This window comes from Pollachius pollachius, assembly GCF_949987615.1.
Source record: "Pollachius pollachius genome assembly, chromosome: 2".
NCBI lineage: Eukaryota > Metazoa > Chordata > Actinopteri > Gadiformes > Gadidae > Pollachius > Pollachius pollachius.
Genome location: NC_136935.1, coordinates 44285350 through 44301661, shown reverse-complemented (window position 1 = coordinate 44301661; position 16312 = coordinate 44285350). Strand labels below are relative to the sequence as shown.

The window sequence follows — 16312 nt, the reverse complement described above, 5'->3', positions numbered from 1 at the left end:
CTCTCTCTCTCTCTCTCTCTCTCTCTCTCTCTCTCTCCTGGCTGCGTGCTGCATTATAATGTGTGTGATTGTGGATTGCATGAGTTATAATATGCGACCAAATTCGGTGTGCTAGTGCGTGTATTTGCTTGTTGGTAGGGGTCCATGGCTGGTTTGTGTCCAGGGCCCGTGGTCATGTTAATCCTTCCTTGACACACACACACACACACACACACACACACACACACACACACACACACACACACACACACACACACACACACACACACACACACACACAGAATCCGAGGGAGTTCAGCTGTATATTAGAACAAATTTAAATTAAAAAGAGCCAAGGTAAAAAAATAAAAGAGAAAAAAAAAAGTCTGAAAGGAAGACTGAAGAAAGAAAGAATAAATAAATGAAAGAAAGAAAATATAAAAAAGGGTTGAAAATGAATGGACAAAGCAGGCATTGAAAAAAGCATGGGTGCGCCTTGCCACACAAGGTGTGCCAGGGCACTTCATTGAGGCAGAGATAACATAATTATTACAGCCGTCCTCATTATCATTATCTCTATTGCAGTGAAACACTCATCTCACTGCTATCGCCCACATCATCTTCACACGCCGGCGTGATCATCAGCCTAAATGACATGCAATACTTTCAATGATTGAAATTCCATTATGACGCCAACAGGGGGATGCTGGGTGGGGGGGCATCAACACATTAGTGCTTAATTGGTCGGATAGGAAAAATAATGGTGGCAGGCTGGGTGATTGATTTGCATTTCAATCTAGGGGAAGTATTTGTGTTTAAAAATAATTCTTTCAGATATAGATTTTAGACACATCTGCTGTGTGGGGCACGAAAAGTTGGCGATATTATTGAAAGGAGATAGGGATGATAACAAAACCTGCAAACAGCCTGCTCTGTATTGAGTAATACAGGCCATATGAGTTGTCATTTTTCACCGTCCCCTCTTTTCATTATCCACCTATATGAGTTCAGCTTCAGACATTTAAATTATTTACCATCATTACGCTGCATTTGTTATTTCATTGTTGGCTCATTTTTCAAAATCAGGATTCTCTGGGGAAATCAGGATCCATTGTGCACAACCCTGATCATGACTGGTCAGGCCCTGATGGTTATTGACCCCATTCGTTTTTTGTGTATATATCATGATTTCTGTGTAGTCATATAATTGTGTATATTATATATTTGTATATGTATAATCAGGGCAGTGATGACTGACAGGAAGGAAGGTTTAAAGAGAGCGGGGAGGACCGGCGCCGACGGACGTCTGGGTGGAATCGAACCTGGAGGCGTATTGCCAACGTGGTTAGCATATACTAGCCTCATGTTTAAGGTAGATGGCGCATCAGTATCAGGTTAAAGCTGGATTGGCTCAGGGGCGTTAGGGTAAAGGTAGGTTAAAGGTAGGTTAGCAAGGTCAGCGCACTAGCTCATGTTTAAGGTAGATGGCACAAAAGCGTTAGGTTAAAGGTAGGTTAGTGCACTAGCATCAGTTTAAATGTAGGTTAGTGCACTAGTGTCAGACTAAAGGTAGGTGAGCGCACTAGCATCAAGTTAAAGGTAGGTTAAAGCACTAGCATTAGGTTAGGTTCTGTTCAGTGATAATTAGCACTGCATGCAACGAAATAGGTAGGCCAAGAGAGACTTACTTTCTCCTCAGGCTAGATTGTTTGCTAGAAAGCTGTGTGATTATGTGTTTATTACATTTTCTCATCTCTTTTCCCCCCTGCTGCTCAGCAAGGGGGGGGGGGCAACGGTATAAGGACAGAGAGGATATAACTTCTCAACACCGGGAGATTCAATTGATCTTCAACACTCAGCAATGATCATTAGCTTCCCAGTGCTGGTTAATGCACAATCTTGTAATGGGAGGAAATCGAACACACACATGCGCACGCACACAGACACACACATGTATATGGGCACAAAGAAGTGAAGATGCTCTGGAACAGACCACACTGGAACAGAATGGGATTTGAAACGTTTTAGCCAAAAATGTTTTCACAGTAAAGGTGTTTTTTGCAGAAACGTTTCAGATTCCTTTATGTTCTCCAACATCGCTGCAGAAGAGCCCTCATCTAGAGGGTCAACCCGCCCCCTCACACACAGACACAATGTCACCAACCAACACAAACAGGCAAACAGACGTGAACATGGAACATGCCAGTGGTTATGGGTAACAAACACTGTATCAATGAAACGGATATCTTATGAAATGACCAAAGCAAAAATGATCAAATGAGATCCGGCGATGTGGTGGTGTTGATAGCTGCTTAATGCACCGTGTTTACAGCAACAATGAAGGAGGGAATGAGGGCGGAGCACTGAGAGTATTTTACAAGTTTCTGAATATATAAAGAAGGTCATGGCAATCAAATGGCTCAAATGTATCTCATCGAGTTACATTGGAGAGTGTTTGTGTGTGTGTGTGTGTGTGTGTGTGCGTGCATGCGTGTGTGTGTGTGTGTGTGTGTGTGTGTGTGTGTGTGTGTGAGAGAGATAATATGTTTCAGTAACTATGTCTACTTCTAACTGTTCTGTTTAAAACTTAATTTCCATTAAATAGTCTCTCTCTCTCTCTCTCTCTCTCTCACACCAACACACCCTGTTGCTTGTAGTCCAAACAGTGCGACGGGGCTGAGACCCTCTGATGAGCTGATAGCCGCCCCTCTGCACCGCCCCAGGTCCCCTCCCCTCCCACCTGTGGGATGTCCCAGGTGTCTGTGCAATTGGTCCTGCTTACACTCTGCAGCATCGTACAGGTAGAGTCTCTCTCTCTCTCTCTCTCTCTCTCTCTCTCTCACTAACCAGTACACAGTTTCTGTGCTCACTTTTGTTAGTCTGGACTGACCAGTTTTTCTTTGTTGCCAACCGTTCGCCCACGACCAAAGGAATCGTGGCTTTTGAAATCAAAATTTTAGTGTTTCAACCACCAGCTCTTTGTTCATGAGCTGATTCAGCCACCAGTAGCGCCGTACCTCACGGTCTGTGCTTGTTCAGCTCCGATTGAGCATTAGAGCCTTGTTCTTCATGATCACTTCATGATGACTATGATGACCATCATCAATGATGATGGCGATGACCAAGATGCACCCACTCGGTAGGTCTCCTGCGCCAACTCCCTGGAAGTGTTGAAGGAGAGATGGGCGATCTACAGGAACCAGTGTCTGGACCACCTGGGCACCACTCCCCCGGCCTCTGGTAACGGTTCACTATTTATACTGCTTTATTAATGCATACAATTTGCAGTTATCCTAAAGTGGTGCCCTCGTTTAAACCTCATACTCATGTATCTTTATTGCACAGCTTTTATGAATTCTCAAAAAAGAAAAGTAAATTTCGCCAGGTCGTTTTATAGAAAAATAGCAGACTGCTACTATAAACAAAAGCAGCATCACAAATCGTTGCTATGGACGTAGTTCCAATTATAGAATCTACAATACCATTTTTTGCAATCAATACAATTCTTTTTTGTTTTAATATCAACCAAAGGGGTTTATTTCCCAATAATGGCCGGCTCCCTGTTTTCCCTCCCATATTCACCCGTGACGGTAAGCTCCCCTGACAGAAAGGGCTGTTGTGTCCTGCAGAGCTGGTCTGTAACAGGACCTTCGACCAGTATGCCTGCTGGCCCGATGGTGTCCCTGGAACCGCTGTCAACATATCCTGCCCATGGTTCCTCCCCTGGTTCAGCCAAGGTCTGTCTTGTGCCCAGTTTGTGTGTGTGAGTGAGTTTGTGTGTGTGTGTGTGTGTGTGTGTGTGTGTGTGTGTGTGTGTTTCTGTGTGTGTGTATGTATGTGTGTGATAAAATGTTGCCCTTGATAGAGAGCAAAATAGTACAATGATAATCAATTACAACGCATAACATTTACGTCACTTTTGTTTTACCAAAGCAGATTACGATAAGTGCATTAAATCCTGGAGACACGACCCAGAAATGGCAAGAATCATGCGAGCACATAAAATTAATGAAATAAGCAAACCGCTACAAGATTTAAAAAAACAAGAGCTAGAGATGGTTCAATAGATGAAGAACTATCATGGACCAAGATGCAGTCTGATCAAATGAGTTTTCAGTCCGCGGGGGAAGGGGAGGGTCTCTGCTTTACGGTTGTCAGTGGGAAGCTCGGTCCAACATTGTGGAGCCAGGAGAGATGGGGCTGGGGGCACCCTGTAATGAGGGAGTTAAATGCCGTTTGGCAGTTCTGGAGCGTAGGGGATGTATCGGGGTGTATGGTTTGATCATGTGAACAGGTGTTGGGTGTGTGTGAGGCAGGAGAGGTAGATACAGTTGGAAAAATTATGCAGAGCGAGTTTGTGGTCTAAAGTGTCTAACGAGAAGCCTGACAAAGAGGAATGGAATGATTACTCATATCAAATATGGAAATAGGTAAAACAAAAGTAGTCCTTGAAGTAGGATATCTCCAGAAGCCAAAATGCACGCATGTGTATGTTTGTGCAGGTGTAGGTGTTTGTGTGTGGCCATGTGTGTTTGTGCGCATGTGTGTGTTTGTGTGTCTATGTGTGTTTGGTATATGTGTGTGTGTGTGTGTCCGAGTGGGTGTGTGAAAGTGTTTCTGTGTCTGTATGTGTGTGCGTGTTTGGTATGCGTGTGTGTGTATTTGTGTGTACTGTATATGCATTTGCGTGTGTGTGTGTTTGTGTGCTTGATTGATCATTTGAGTCTGTGTGGACAGTTCAGCAGGGTCTGGTGTACCGGGCTTGCGGTGCTGATGGTCACTGGTCACCAAAGAACACCAGCGAGTGCGAGGACGACCCGGCTCAGGTGAGCGCTGTGTTCCTCTGGAATTGTCCTTGTTATGTTGAGATATACTAATGTCCACTGTACTGTACCACTCCCAGGCGGAAACAGGTGGCTCGCGCGTGAGTTGTTTAACATCAAATGTATGAAGTGGGGTAAATAAAATGGAATCATTGCAGATAATTGGATATATATAATCCAGAGTTCTTGTCACGCTTTGCCAACTGAGCTACAGACTACCAAGGTATGCTTTAAAGCTGCTGGCTGTAAGTACGATTCTGTCGTGGTAAAGACGAGGAAGAAAAAAAAAAGAACCACCCAAAAAAGTTCCCTCCCTCTCTGCTCCTTCCCTTCTTCAATGCCTTCAACAAATGAGACGTTTTGCAATTCACAAACCTGGGATTGACAGGCAAGATGTATTTTCTCTAAACAGACTGATTGCTGATACATGGCGGTGCCCTTTCTTAACGATTAACTCATAACTTGTATCCCCTCAATCTTCCCTCCCGCACCTTTGATTGATTGTGTGGTATTATTTAGTGAGGATGTGTGTGCGCTGTGTGCCCTGCAGCAGCAGTATGGACGCATCCTGGGCCAGTTCCGGGTCATGTACACCGTGGGGTACTCCCTGTCTCTGGGGGCCCTCATACTGGCCCTGGGAATACTCATCACATTCAGGTAACACACCTTCAGGAAGGACAGACAGACTGACTGACTGACTGACTGACTGACTGACCGATTGTATGACTGACAGAAAGACTTACTGAATGCCTGACCAACCAAATGACTGATTTACTGAATGACTGACTGAACAAGTGACTGAATGACTGACCGACTGACTTACTGACTGAACAAGTGACTGACTGACCTACTGACTGACCGACTGACCGAAGGCTGATCAACCAACTAACAAATCGACTGACTGACTGATTGAACAACGGACAGACCAACCAACTTACAAACTGACTGACTAATTGATAACTAATTGATGGGCTTATCCATGATCAGTGTCAGAGTAAGGCCTGCTGGCTGGGCTCACTGATCCCTTAAAGTTTCCTCCCTCAAACAGTCCTCTCAGCCCCACCAATCACGGAGGCAGTTCGATTTGTGATTGTTACCATGGCGACTCGCACCATTGTTTCGTTTGAATCTCACGGCCTTCAACACAAGATCACAAACCGACGGTGACGTCGCAGTGGTGTGCCTCCATGGCAACCCCCACCCCCCCCCCACCCCTCCTACTTTGCAACACTGACGGCCATCATGGATACGTTCCCTCAGTGTCTAGGGGTCAAGGGACAAGGGTCAAGGCGGCGTCGGGGTCAGACGAGTGTTGACCTCTTTAACCTGAGGGAGTACTTAGGGCCTCTCGTTCCCTCCCCCCAGGAAGCTGCACTGTATAAGGAACAACATTCACGTGAACCTCTTCTCCTCCTTTATCCTGAGAGCGGCGTCCATCCTGCTCAAAGACGCTCTGCTGGACACTCTGGTCCTCGCCTCACACCCCCGGAGTGCCACCCATCGCCAGCCAGATGCATGGGCCCGCGTGCCGGTCAGCCCACACACACACACACACACACATACACACACACACACACACACACACACACACACACACAGACACACACACACACAAACACACATGTGCCACCCTGGTCCCCCCTCCCTTCTCTGGACACACCCCTGCTTAGGGCAGATAACTGGAGGCATAAATGTAACATCAGAGTAGCACTCTGTGTATCCATGAGTAGGTGTGTGTGTGTGTGTGTGTTTGTACCCATGCAAGCTAGTATGTGTGTGTGTGTGCGTGTGTGTGCGCATGTGTGTGTGCGCACTTTGGTGCGTTTATGCGTGCGTGTGTGTGTTTATATACTTTGTGTGTGTGTGTGTGTGCGCCCGTGTGTGTGTTTGTGTGTGTGTGTGTAAACTTATGCGTGTGTTTGTGTGTGTAAATCCTTGTATATGTGTGTTTGTGTGTCTGTGTCTGTATATCCTTGTGTGTGTGTGTGAGTGTGGAGTGTGCGTGTATCCTTATGTGTGTGTGTTTGTGTGTGTACATCCATGCATATCCTTACATGTGTGTGTACTGCATGGTCCTCAAATGATGTAGCCTTGTGTGCACCTGTGCTGTGTGTGTGTGTGTGCCAGGTGGTGGTCTGGTGCCGCAGTGCTGTGGTGATGATGCAGTACAGTGTGATGGCCAACAACTACTGGCTGCTGGTGGAGGGACTCTACCTCCACAGCCTGCTGGTGACCACCGTGTTCAGCGAGAGGAACTACTTCTACATCTATCTGGCTATCGGCTGGGGTAACGCCGCCTGAGTGTCCGCATCACAGTGGACCGCGTGTTCACTTGCATAATGTGTCACAGTGTGCCATTTAAAGGTTTGCTCACATGCTGTGATTTCTTGTTTCCAGGTGCGCCCCTCGTATTTGTGTTGCCGTGGGCGACGGTGAAATATTTGTATGAGAATGAGGAGTAAGTTGTGAGCATTCTCTCTCTCTCTCTCCCTCTCTCTCTCTCCCTCTCTCTCTCTCTCTCTCTTTCTCTCTCTGAGAGAACAACATGAAAAATAGAATGATAATTTATTTTTGTTTGATTAAAGGTCATCATTTCTTCATTTCTTCACCCTTAATTATGTGTATATTTAATCATTTATTTCTTCATATATATTCATAGCTCTTTATTGCTTTCTGCTCCACCCATTGACTTTACTTACTCCATAATGGATGAGGGGTCTATTTGTATTTATGTATGTATTTGGCCCATCTGTGGAGTTCTTTATTATTCATTCCTTAAGGATTCTGTTCCGTTTTTTTTTTCCTCTGATCATACCTCTTCATTCCCCTGAAAGCTTTTAGACACTCCCAGTGTCTGAGCATCATTTGTAACATATAAGACTTGTGATGAAACTCAAATAGCAATTGTGTGTGTGTGTGTGTGTGTGTGTGTGTGTGTGTGTGTGTGTGTGTGTGTGTGTGTTGTAGGTGCTGGGAGAGGAATATCAATATGGGCTACTGGTGGATAATACGCTGCCCCATTCTGTTTGCATATCTGGTAGGTGTGGCTCTCTGTCTCTGAGCGTATTCTATTCCATGGCCGGTCCATATAGATCATTGGTATGCATCATGAGAAATGCCTGTAAAACCAATGGAATAGTTGTGCGCAAAGTTGATTAATATATGTTTGTGTCCTAGATTTTGACTTTATACATATAAGGCAAATAATTTGCCGGCCAAATATATATATATATATTTTAGGGCTGTCATACGTTTTTTAAATGGAATGACATGTTATCATTCATACCAAATGTACTTAATAAGCAAAAACTAGACAAAGTGATCGCAAAGAGAATGTGCGTTAATGCGTCAATTTTTACTAATCGCATAAGATTATAAAACAAGATTGCGTTAACGTGTTATTAACACGCTAATTATTATTTTATTTTTTTTATGAGTTTTGCAACAATTCATAGTAGCGTGTGTATCAAAGGGTTTTTATCCAGTAGAATTTACAATTATAAAACGTCAAAATCTCCTCATGATGTATTTTAAATGAAAATGTAATATATCAGGTTTGCTATATCAGTTTCCCTATGTCCATGCTACACGCCACCTAGATGGCTTTTACTGGGCTCCCCAAAGACAAGGACATAGATTAGAGTTTGCAGACAATGATATATGAGGATGGTGATCCATACTCCCATGTAGGAGATCACTCCAAGTGTGTGTGTGTGGTGAGTGCTGGTTCAAGCTATGCACATTGATTGCGCAATGCAGGACAGCCTCACCCAGCCCCAGAGTCCCAGGGCCATGTGAGGCTGCTTAAACCATCCATCGTCAACACACACTTTACACTCAGCTTTCATTATGTTCGTATTTTGCCTTAAACAAAAACTCCAAGACTGGCAGAGAGAGTGTCTGTAACTCTAAGAAAGACGGAGCAAAACAGCTCATCAGCTTTGTTTTGATCTGGATATGATATGTGGAAACGTGTTTTTCAATGACGATCCTGTGTGACCCTCCCACTTAATCCAAACCCCCCACCCAGCTCCATGCTTCGAGTTCCAGCGTTTTAAAGGTGACATATTAGTCCACCAGGTGTGAATGTGATTAGCCTCTTCTGACATCATAGGTGGGCGTGTCCACCTATGATGTATGACTGCTAGATGAGCAACGTTTGCTACACTCCGCTTGGTAGGCTGGTAGACTGATCTATCCAGCATACATCTAGGAGGACACGCCCACTTGTGATGTCAGAAGAGGCAGATCTTCAAAACGGCTTGTAACAGCTTATCTCACTCACACTTGGTGGTATATGTCACCTTTAATATTTGACAGTGCCTAAAACACATACCTGCAAGTATAACTGGTTCACAGTAATAGAATATTGAATATATATAAGAGCAGAAACCAAAACGTCCAGTCTCTTTCTGTTCTTTCTGTCTATGTACGTTGTGTTGACCTCCTATCCTCAATCTCCCTCCAGATCAATTTCTTTATTTTCATCCGGATTATCCAAATCTTGATGTCCAAACTCAAGGCTCATCAGATGAGATACACAGACTACAAGTTCAGGTAAAACAGGAAACAAAGCACCATCAACTAACTGAAACGGCTATTGACAGATCTCTTATCAAGTTTAGATGGGAACGAAAGCAACCCTATCAGGCAATAGTTCGCGCATTCATTTGCCAAATTTGTCTGACCAGACTGGCAAAGTCTACTCTCACCCTGATCCCCCTGCTGGGCATCCACGCCATCCTCTTCACCTTCGTCATCGACGAGTCAGTCCCCAAGGGCTCCATGCTGCGCCTCATACGCCTCTTCTGTGACCTCCTGTTCAACTCTTTCCAGGTCAGGGTTCAAGCTCACAGTTTTCCCTAAGTATTGGAGTCTTTGTATTTGAACGCATGTGATGGTCTGCTTGTTTCGTCCTCTTTAGGGGCTGCTGGTGGCCATCTTGTACTGTTTTGTCAACAAAGAGGTGAGCTAACGTCACAGCCTTCTATTCCCAGTTTTCGAAACAGGAGAAGATGTACATTTGCTCACTACAGGTCTTTAACACCTTTCATTTCTTTGTGTTATGTTCCACTTAAATGAAGTTCGCCATGAGTGAAACATCCAACCAATCCACTTTCTACAGGATACAAAATAAAAGTGTTTCTTTCTTTTCAACCAAACTCCATCAAAGCATTTTTTCAAGGCCTCATTTGACTTCTATCACGTGTCAAGACCCTCACCCTCCCCCCAATTGCACCCAACACAAATAACACCAACCACACACACACACACAAATGAACAGGGAACCCACACACACATGCACACTCGGACACGCACAATCCTCCTCGTATCAATCGTGCACATCTTGTCCTTCTGTCTTCATGCCCCCCCCCCCCCCCCCCCCCCATCCCCAGGTGCAGTCAGAGATGCTGAAGAAGTGGAAGAGGTGGAAGCTGGGGAAGGACATCGACGAGGAGTACCGCCACACCCACAGCCACACACCGCACCCCAAGAGCACCCTCCAAGACCCCCTCCAACAACAACAACAACAACAACAACAACAACAACAACAACAACAACAAGGCAACAACCTAGCCACTGCCCCAGCCCCGCCCCTAGCCCCACCCCCCGGCACCACTGACGGTGGCCCCTGGACGGCGTGTTACCTCAGGGCCGACGCAACGGGGCCCCCTGTGTCCGCCGCCGTCCCCCGGGAGAAGCGCCGCTTGGTGGTGGCCTACGCCGAGGGGCGGGGCAACGCTGGCACCGGCATCACCACCACCACCACCTCCAGCACCATCACCCACGAGCTGCTGTGTCTGGAAGAGAGGGGACAGGACCACCGGCCTGCCCCCCGCACCGGCCAGCTCGGGGGCCTGTGATCCCTTCACCAGAGGCACTGCCCGGAGACAAACTCACAGCGTCCGCCCGGTGTCTCTGGTCGTGGCTCCCCTACCCCACAGAGGAGGAGGGTTCCTAATGTGCTGCTTCCGAATGTATGAAACTTTGTATTTCTATTGTGGAGAATGTTTGAGGATATGACATTGAAAAATGTATATTTATTGGTTTCACTTCGTAGTGTGTGTGTGTGTTTGCGTGTGTGCATGCCTTTGTGTATGTCTATGTCTATGTGAGTGTGGATTTAGCCAACACACATGTGACGTATGTGTGTTGGCGAGATGAGAAAGAGTTTTTTATGCAGAACACCCATAACCTTTCATAACTGAAGCTGTTGTTGCAAGTGTAAGCAATGCTTTTGTTTATGTGCTGTAGCGTATACGATTTTGTATGTGTGTGTGTGCGTGTGTGTGTGTGTGTGGCTAGGGGGGACTGGTTGCGGTTAAACATCTGATTTGTATATGAAGGCCAAACTCCTAATTCTTTTTTACCGCGAAACCTTTGGGGGAACAATGCAAATATGACTACAGCGCTACAATAAGTGCCTCGGTTTTGAATTTGAGATATGTATAGCGTGAAGCTCTATTGGGTGTTCCAGGTAATCACTGTGACATCCTGTTCCCCTCTGAGCCACTGCCTCCTTTCACCAGCCTCTCTTAGCCTGGCCAGGATGCTTGTTGACAAGCTGAAGATTCACAAAATAGTTATTGAAAATAATAACAATGGTTTAACAGTACAGTCAAAGGATAATGGATGTAAAAAGTTCAGTGTTTGTCATTCAACCAGTACCAGTCACAGTAGTTGAAAAAGAAGTTCAGAAGAGAATCACAACTGCCAAACAACAATATGTAATTGAGTAAAACATCTTTGTTTTAACCTGATAATATGTGATAAATTTGTATGGATATTTGACGCATGTAAGTAATATGTTGTTGGCAGAAATACCATTACTGATAAATTACTGAAATCTTACGACGCAATGCTACTTTTACAAATTTTTCCTTCTGTCAAATATTATGTGATTAATTATTGTTGTCCAGATTATTATTAAATGTTATGCTTAGTTGCTAGTTTGATGATTTCTTCAGTTGTGTTTAAGACTACATACATCCTGCATAACCACAAAAAAGCACCATTGAAAACATGTTGTGAAAGTTTGATAAAAATCCACTTAAGTAAACCCATAGGCATTCTATCTGGACAAATTCTTTAACTACGACTAAGGTTCACATATCAGAGATTCAGAAATGTTTGATTGTTTTACTAAGGTGTAAGAAGAAAATAGTAAATTGATCTAAGTTTAGAAGGCAGATCATTGATTGATGTAATTTTATAATGCAACTTAAAGGTCCCATGGCATGCTACTTCATGGATGCTTTAATATAGGTATTAGTGGGCCCCTAATGCAGTATTTGAAGACGTTCCCGAAATTCAGCCGTGGCGCAGAATTACAGCCACTAGAAGCCAGTCGCACATTGAGCTTTCCCCAAACGCGCCTTTTCGGTGTCTGTCGCTTTAATGGAAATGAGGAGGAGAGAGGCGGGTCAAGGAGGAGGGTGGGGGTGTGGCCCTGAGCAGCTTGGGACCATGGTACTATGCTATACTATTGGCCTTGTTCTGTAAATATTCTAAAAAACTCTGGGTGCTCTGGCGGGAGTCCTGGAGCTCTATATCTAAATAGTATCATATTATACATATATATATATCATATAATATATATTATCACGGCCAAAAGCTGTGTGCGCCTCCAGACGATATTATGAACCTCAAACGACTGCGTCGGGTTCTCCGACGTCTCTGGTTCTTCCACTTCCACATCAATCTGAAGTAGACTGAACCGCTACTGCCCGCTGACGAGGCACAACCTCCTCGGAAGCGGGCAGCGCACCTTGCGGCGGTGGTGCCTTGCGGCGGTGGTGCCTCGCGGCGGTGGTGCCTCACGGCAGTGGTGCTTCACGGCGTGGTGCCTCGCGGCGGCAAACAGTGGGCAGAGGGCTCAGGCTGGAGACGATCGCGGGCAACAATCCCTTTCTCCTCCTTGTCGTGGTTTATGTACTTCAGGGAGTGAAAGTCAAAGTTCCTTTCCCCCAATTCCTTCTCAACCATGGCTGAGATAACCCCCACTACGAGTCTCGTTGTGGAAATACCAGAGACCAAGAGTCCAACGTGTTATGCGCCATAACACCAACAGCAGAACGGTTATCCAAATAACAAAGAAGTGTACAACACATCATATAATACATACAATCACGGCCGAAAGCTGTGTGTGCCTCGAGACGACATTATGAATCTCAAACGACTGCGTCGGGTTCTCCGATGTCGCTGGTTCTTCCACTTCCACATCAATCTGAAGTAGACTGAACTGCTACATGGAGGAGAAAGAGATGTTGCCCGTGATTGTCTCCCGGCGGAGGCCCGCTGCCCGCTGACAAGGCACCACCGCCTCGGAAGCGGGCAGCGTGACTCGCGGCGGTGGTGGCCTGTGGTGGCGGTGCCTCGCGGCAGCGGGCAGCAGGGATCCGGCGGGAGACAATCGCAGGCAACAATCCCTTTCTCCTCCATGTCGCGGCTCATGTGCTTCATGGAGTCAAAGCCAAAGTTCCTTTCCCCCCAATTCTTTCTCAACAATGGCTGAGATAACCCCAACTACGAGTCTCGGAAATACCAGAGACGTCAGAGAACCTGACGTGTTATGCACCATAAAACCAACAGCAGAAGGGTTATCCAAATAACAAAGAAGCGTACAACAGCCCTCTGGCCGGACAAAGCAGAGAAGGGGAGGTAACATTTCCCCTTATGACGACATACGGGGAAAATTCCAAATCGACGCGTCTGAGCTTTGTTTTTTCAAAGGCAAAACAGGATACCTAGTGCTAATTTTACACCTAGCGCCATTTCTAGCTACTGGGGGACCATAGTCAGGCTAGGGGAACTCATATTAATGTTAGAAAACCATGAAATTTTCATGCCATGGGATCTTTAAAGGGCAACTCTCTCTGAGATATGCTGTAGAACGTAGTAGAATGTTACCAGGGAAATAATTGCCATTAGTAAAAGTTAAGAGACGGATCAACTGGTTCTTGGTCATAACAGATCTTTGTTGAAAGTAACCAATTAGCTTTCAACCAAGCCATCATTAATGGCTGTATTTTATGTTCATAAAATACGTATAAAAAGAAAATAAACATTTGGGTGAAAATTGTTATGCAATTTTCATTTAAAACTGTCAAACAAATTTTACAGTTTAACAGTTGATGCAGAACTTTAAAGTGTTTATCGCATTTATTTTTCTTTTATATGGCAGTGCTGAAGGGAAACCTAAACATTTGCCCTTGTTGTGTCTTCATGTCCACATGAATACAATTCAAATCTTTCTGTCAAGCTAAGAAAAGATAATAACTCCAAACACATTTTAGGCACAGCCATAAAAAGTGCTCAAACAACAAAATGGATCCTGTCATGGACAGATTGGTTCCGAAGAGACATTAATTTAAAGACAGCAAAATGTCCCTACGCCATAATTATAGACAGAGTAGCACATTACAAAATTGATTTTTTTTTCTGTCATGTCATATGCCACCCACTTGTGTAGGTTTGTGAAAGTCAATTCCTGATATAAATGAACGTATTATTATTTTCTGAACTAGAACCATTATCATACTTTGTGTTGAGTGTAAACAAGAGGTTATCAGTGGATGAATAATACATTATACATGTTAAGTAGCTATGGCAGTGTGTGCGCCTCTTGTGATTAACTGAGAATAGGCTACACATGCCTTGTGTACTATCGAGCAACTTGAAGATAGTTCTCACTACTGGACAATGTCTTTCCATGTTCTTACCAGTCTGAAAGGAGATTCAAACCACCTTTTTGAGTCCTGCATTTCAATTGCTTTGAAATAGGAATATAGTTAGACAGAAGTATTACCTACCTCATAATATGCTTCTGTATCGGTAGATGTTACCTTAGTCAAAGGGCGTGTAACACAGCTCAACACAGAAATGATCAATCCATTGGGTATCAGCTGTTCAATTCTGGCTAGTGACGTCAGTACCAGTGTGTCATTTGCAAAACACCATCCATGATGAAAGCACAAGTGGGTGGATGGTCTATTTGAAATAATAGCTGCAATCTGCTGCTTTGGTTTTACCTCCATGCCCCTAACGTGCTGTTTTTTTCCAGTGTCTGAGTAATGGGTGAGTAAGGGAGTAGGAGAAGCTGAGAATTACACTATGCGTGTAAATGTGAGATTCTCCCCCTGTATGAATTATCAGGATGATGGACTTCTTCTTAATTTTGGCATACAATCAACAGTGTCTGTTCTCAGTATTAGAAACGTTGAAAGTATGTTAGTGGTTTAGTTTATCCTTCATCACTAGGAGATGAATGTATTTTATGATCAATGTATTTTCCCAGGCAGCATAGAGTCGGCTTGAAACTCTAAATAATAGATCCTGGAATCATTTGTTTATACTTTCACTCACAGGCCCAGCCAGAATTAAATAAATATCATTTTAGAAATGATCTCTTGAAGTGATTCAGCATGCTAGTGTGCCTGTAACCATGCTGGCAATGCACGCTGTAGCTGCCCAGGTTCAATTCCCACCTGGAGCCCTATGCTACTTCTCGAGACCATGATATTCATGTTTGTGTTTTCGCAATTTATGAATGAGATCAGTCTCTGACTTTCATGTCTGTCTTCACTATCCGGAAGGAGCTGAAGCTCCATCAGCTGTGACAGCTCTATTGTGGGGAGGAAGGGACTCGCAGGACAGACAAACAGTGGGTGGAGCCGCTGGTCACATCGTAATAACAGACAGTGGACGAGGACAAAAAACTGTGTGTGGGTGATGTGTGTGTATGTGTGTGTGTGGGTGTGTGTGTGTGTGTGTTTGTGTGTGTATGTGTTTGTGTGTGTGGGTGGTGTGTGTGTATGTGTGTGTGTGTGTGTGTGTGTGTGTGTATGTGTTTGTGTGTGTCGTGTGTGTGTGTGTGTTTGTGTGTTTGTGTACGCATGAATGGGACTGAATGCACATCCACCTCTACTATGTTAGCGGTATCATGTGTGTATGGGTTTCCATACCAACATTTGAATGGGATTTAATATTTGTTTGTTTTGCTTACATTGACCAAAACATCGAGCGAGAGAGGCCTGCAGCACCTCATGGTGATCTTTCAGGCCGTGCATGTGCGTGCAAAACATGATGCATCAGGCAGCATCACTTATTGGAAGCCATGTATTTTTCAGTAAAGGGTGTTTTTTGCAGCGAGCGCAGGCAATGTTATTCAGTCGCCACAGAGTGAAACCAGAGACAATGCATAACAGTCACGATCATCTCCGTGTCCCCTCAAAGACCACTGTAAAAAAAACTTAAGAGAGTAAAAAAATAAATAATAAAAGTGTGAGAGAAATAGGGACAAAAACAGAGAGATAGATAGAGAGAAAAATAGAGTTGAGAGGGAAAGACAGAGAGTTATAGGAAGACAGAGAGAGACACACACACACACACTGAGAAAAACAGAGGTGAGAGTAGTCCAATTAAAGCTGTGAGAGCCCAGCTCAGTGTATTTTTAAAGTCGTGTTCCAACAGGTTTAAACGTGTGAACATGTGTGCGTGCGTGCGTGCGT

General features: G+C 44.6%; 1 protein-coding gene across 5 annotated transcripts in view; it reads left to right on the top strand.

Annotated features, from left to right (window-relative positions):
• The window catches only part of gcgrb (glucagon receptor b), a 19474-nt gene extending 7735 nt beyond the window's left edge, over positions 1–11739 (top strand). For 3 of the 5 annotated variants that reach the window (XM_079728795.1, XM_079728796.1, XM_079728797.1), the window contains exons 2-14: positions 2637–2780; positions 3123–3219; positions 3609–3716; positions 4717–4805; positions 5353–5459; positions 6168–6333; positions 6930–7089; positions 7200–7260; positions 7770–7839; positions 9271–9359; positions 9494–9638; positions 9727–9768; positions 10199–11739. In XM_079728795.1, coding sequence (XP_079584921.1) covers positions 2727–2780; positions 3123–3219; positions 3609–3716; positions 4717–4805; positions 5353–5459; positions 6168–6333; positions 6930–7089; positions 7200–7260; positions 7770–7839; positions 9271–9359; positions 9494–9638; positions 9727–9768; positions 10199–10666 — 1656 coding nt within the window. In that variant the 5' untranslated portion in view covers positions 2637–2726 and the 3' untranslated portion in view covers positions 10667–11739. Of the gene's footprint in view, positions 1–2636; positions 2781–3122; positions 3220–3608; positions 3717–4716; positions 4806–5352; positions 5460–6167; positions 6334–6929; positions 7090–7199; positions 7261–7769; positions 7840–9270; positions 9360–9493; positions 9639–9726; positions 9769–10198 lie in introns of those variants that run through there. The other 2 variants (XM_079728798.1, XM_079728799.1) reach the window with 2 other exon arrangements.
• The last annotated feature ends 4573 nt before the right edge of the window (positions 11740–16312 follow it).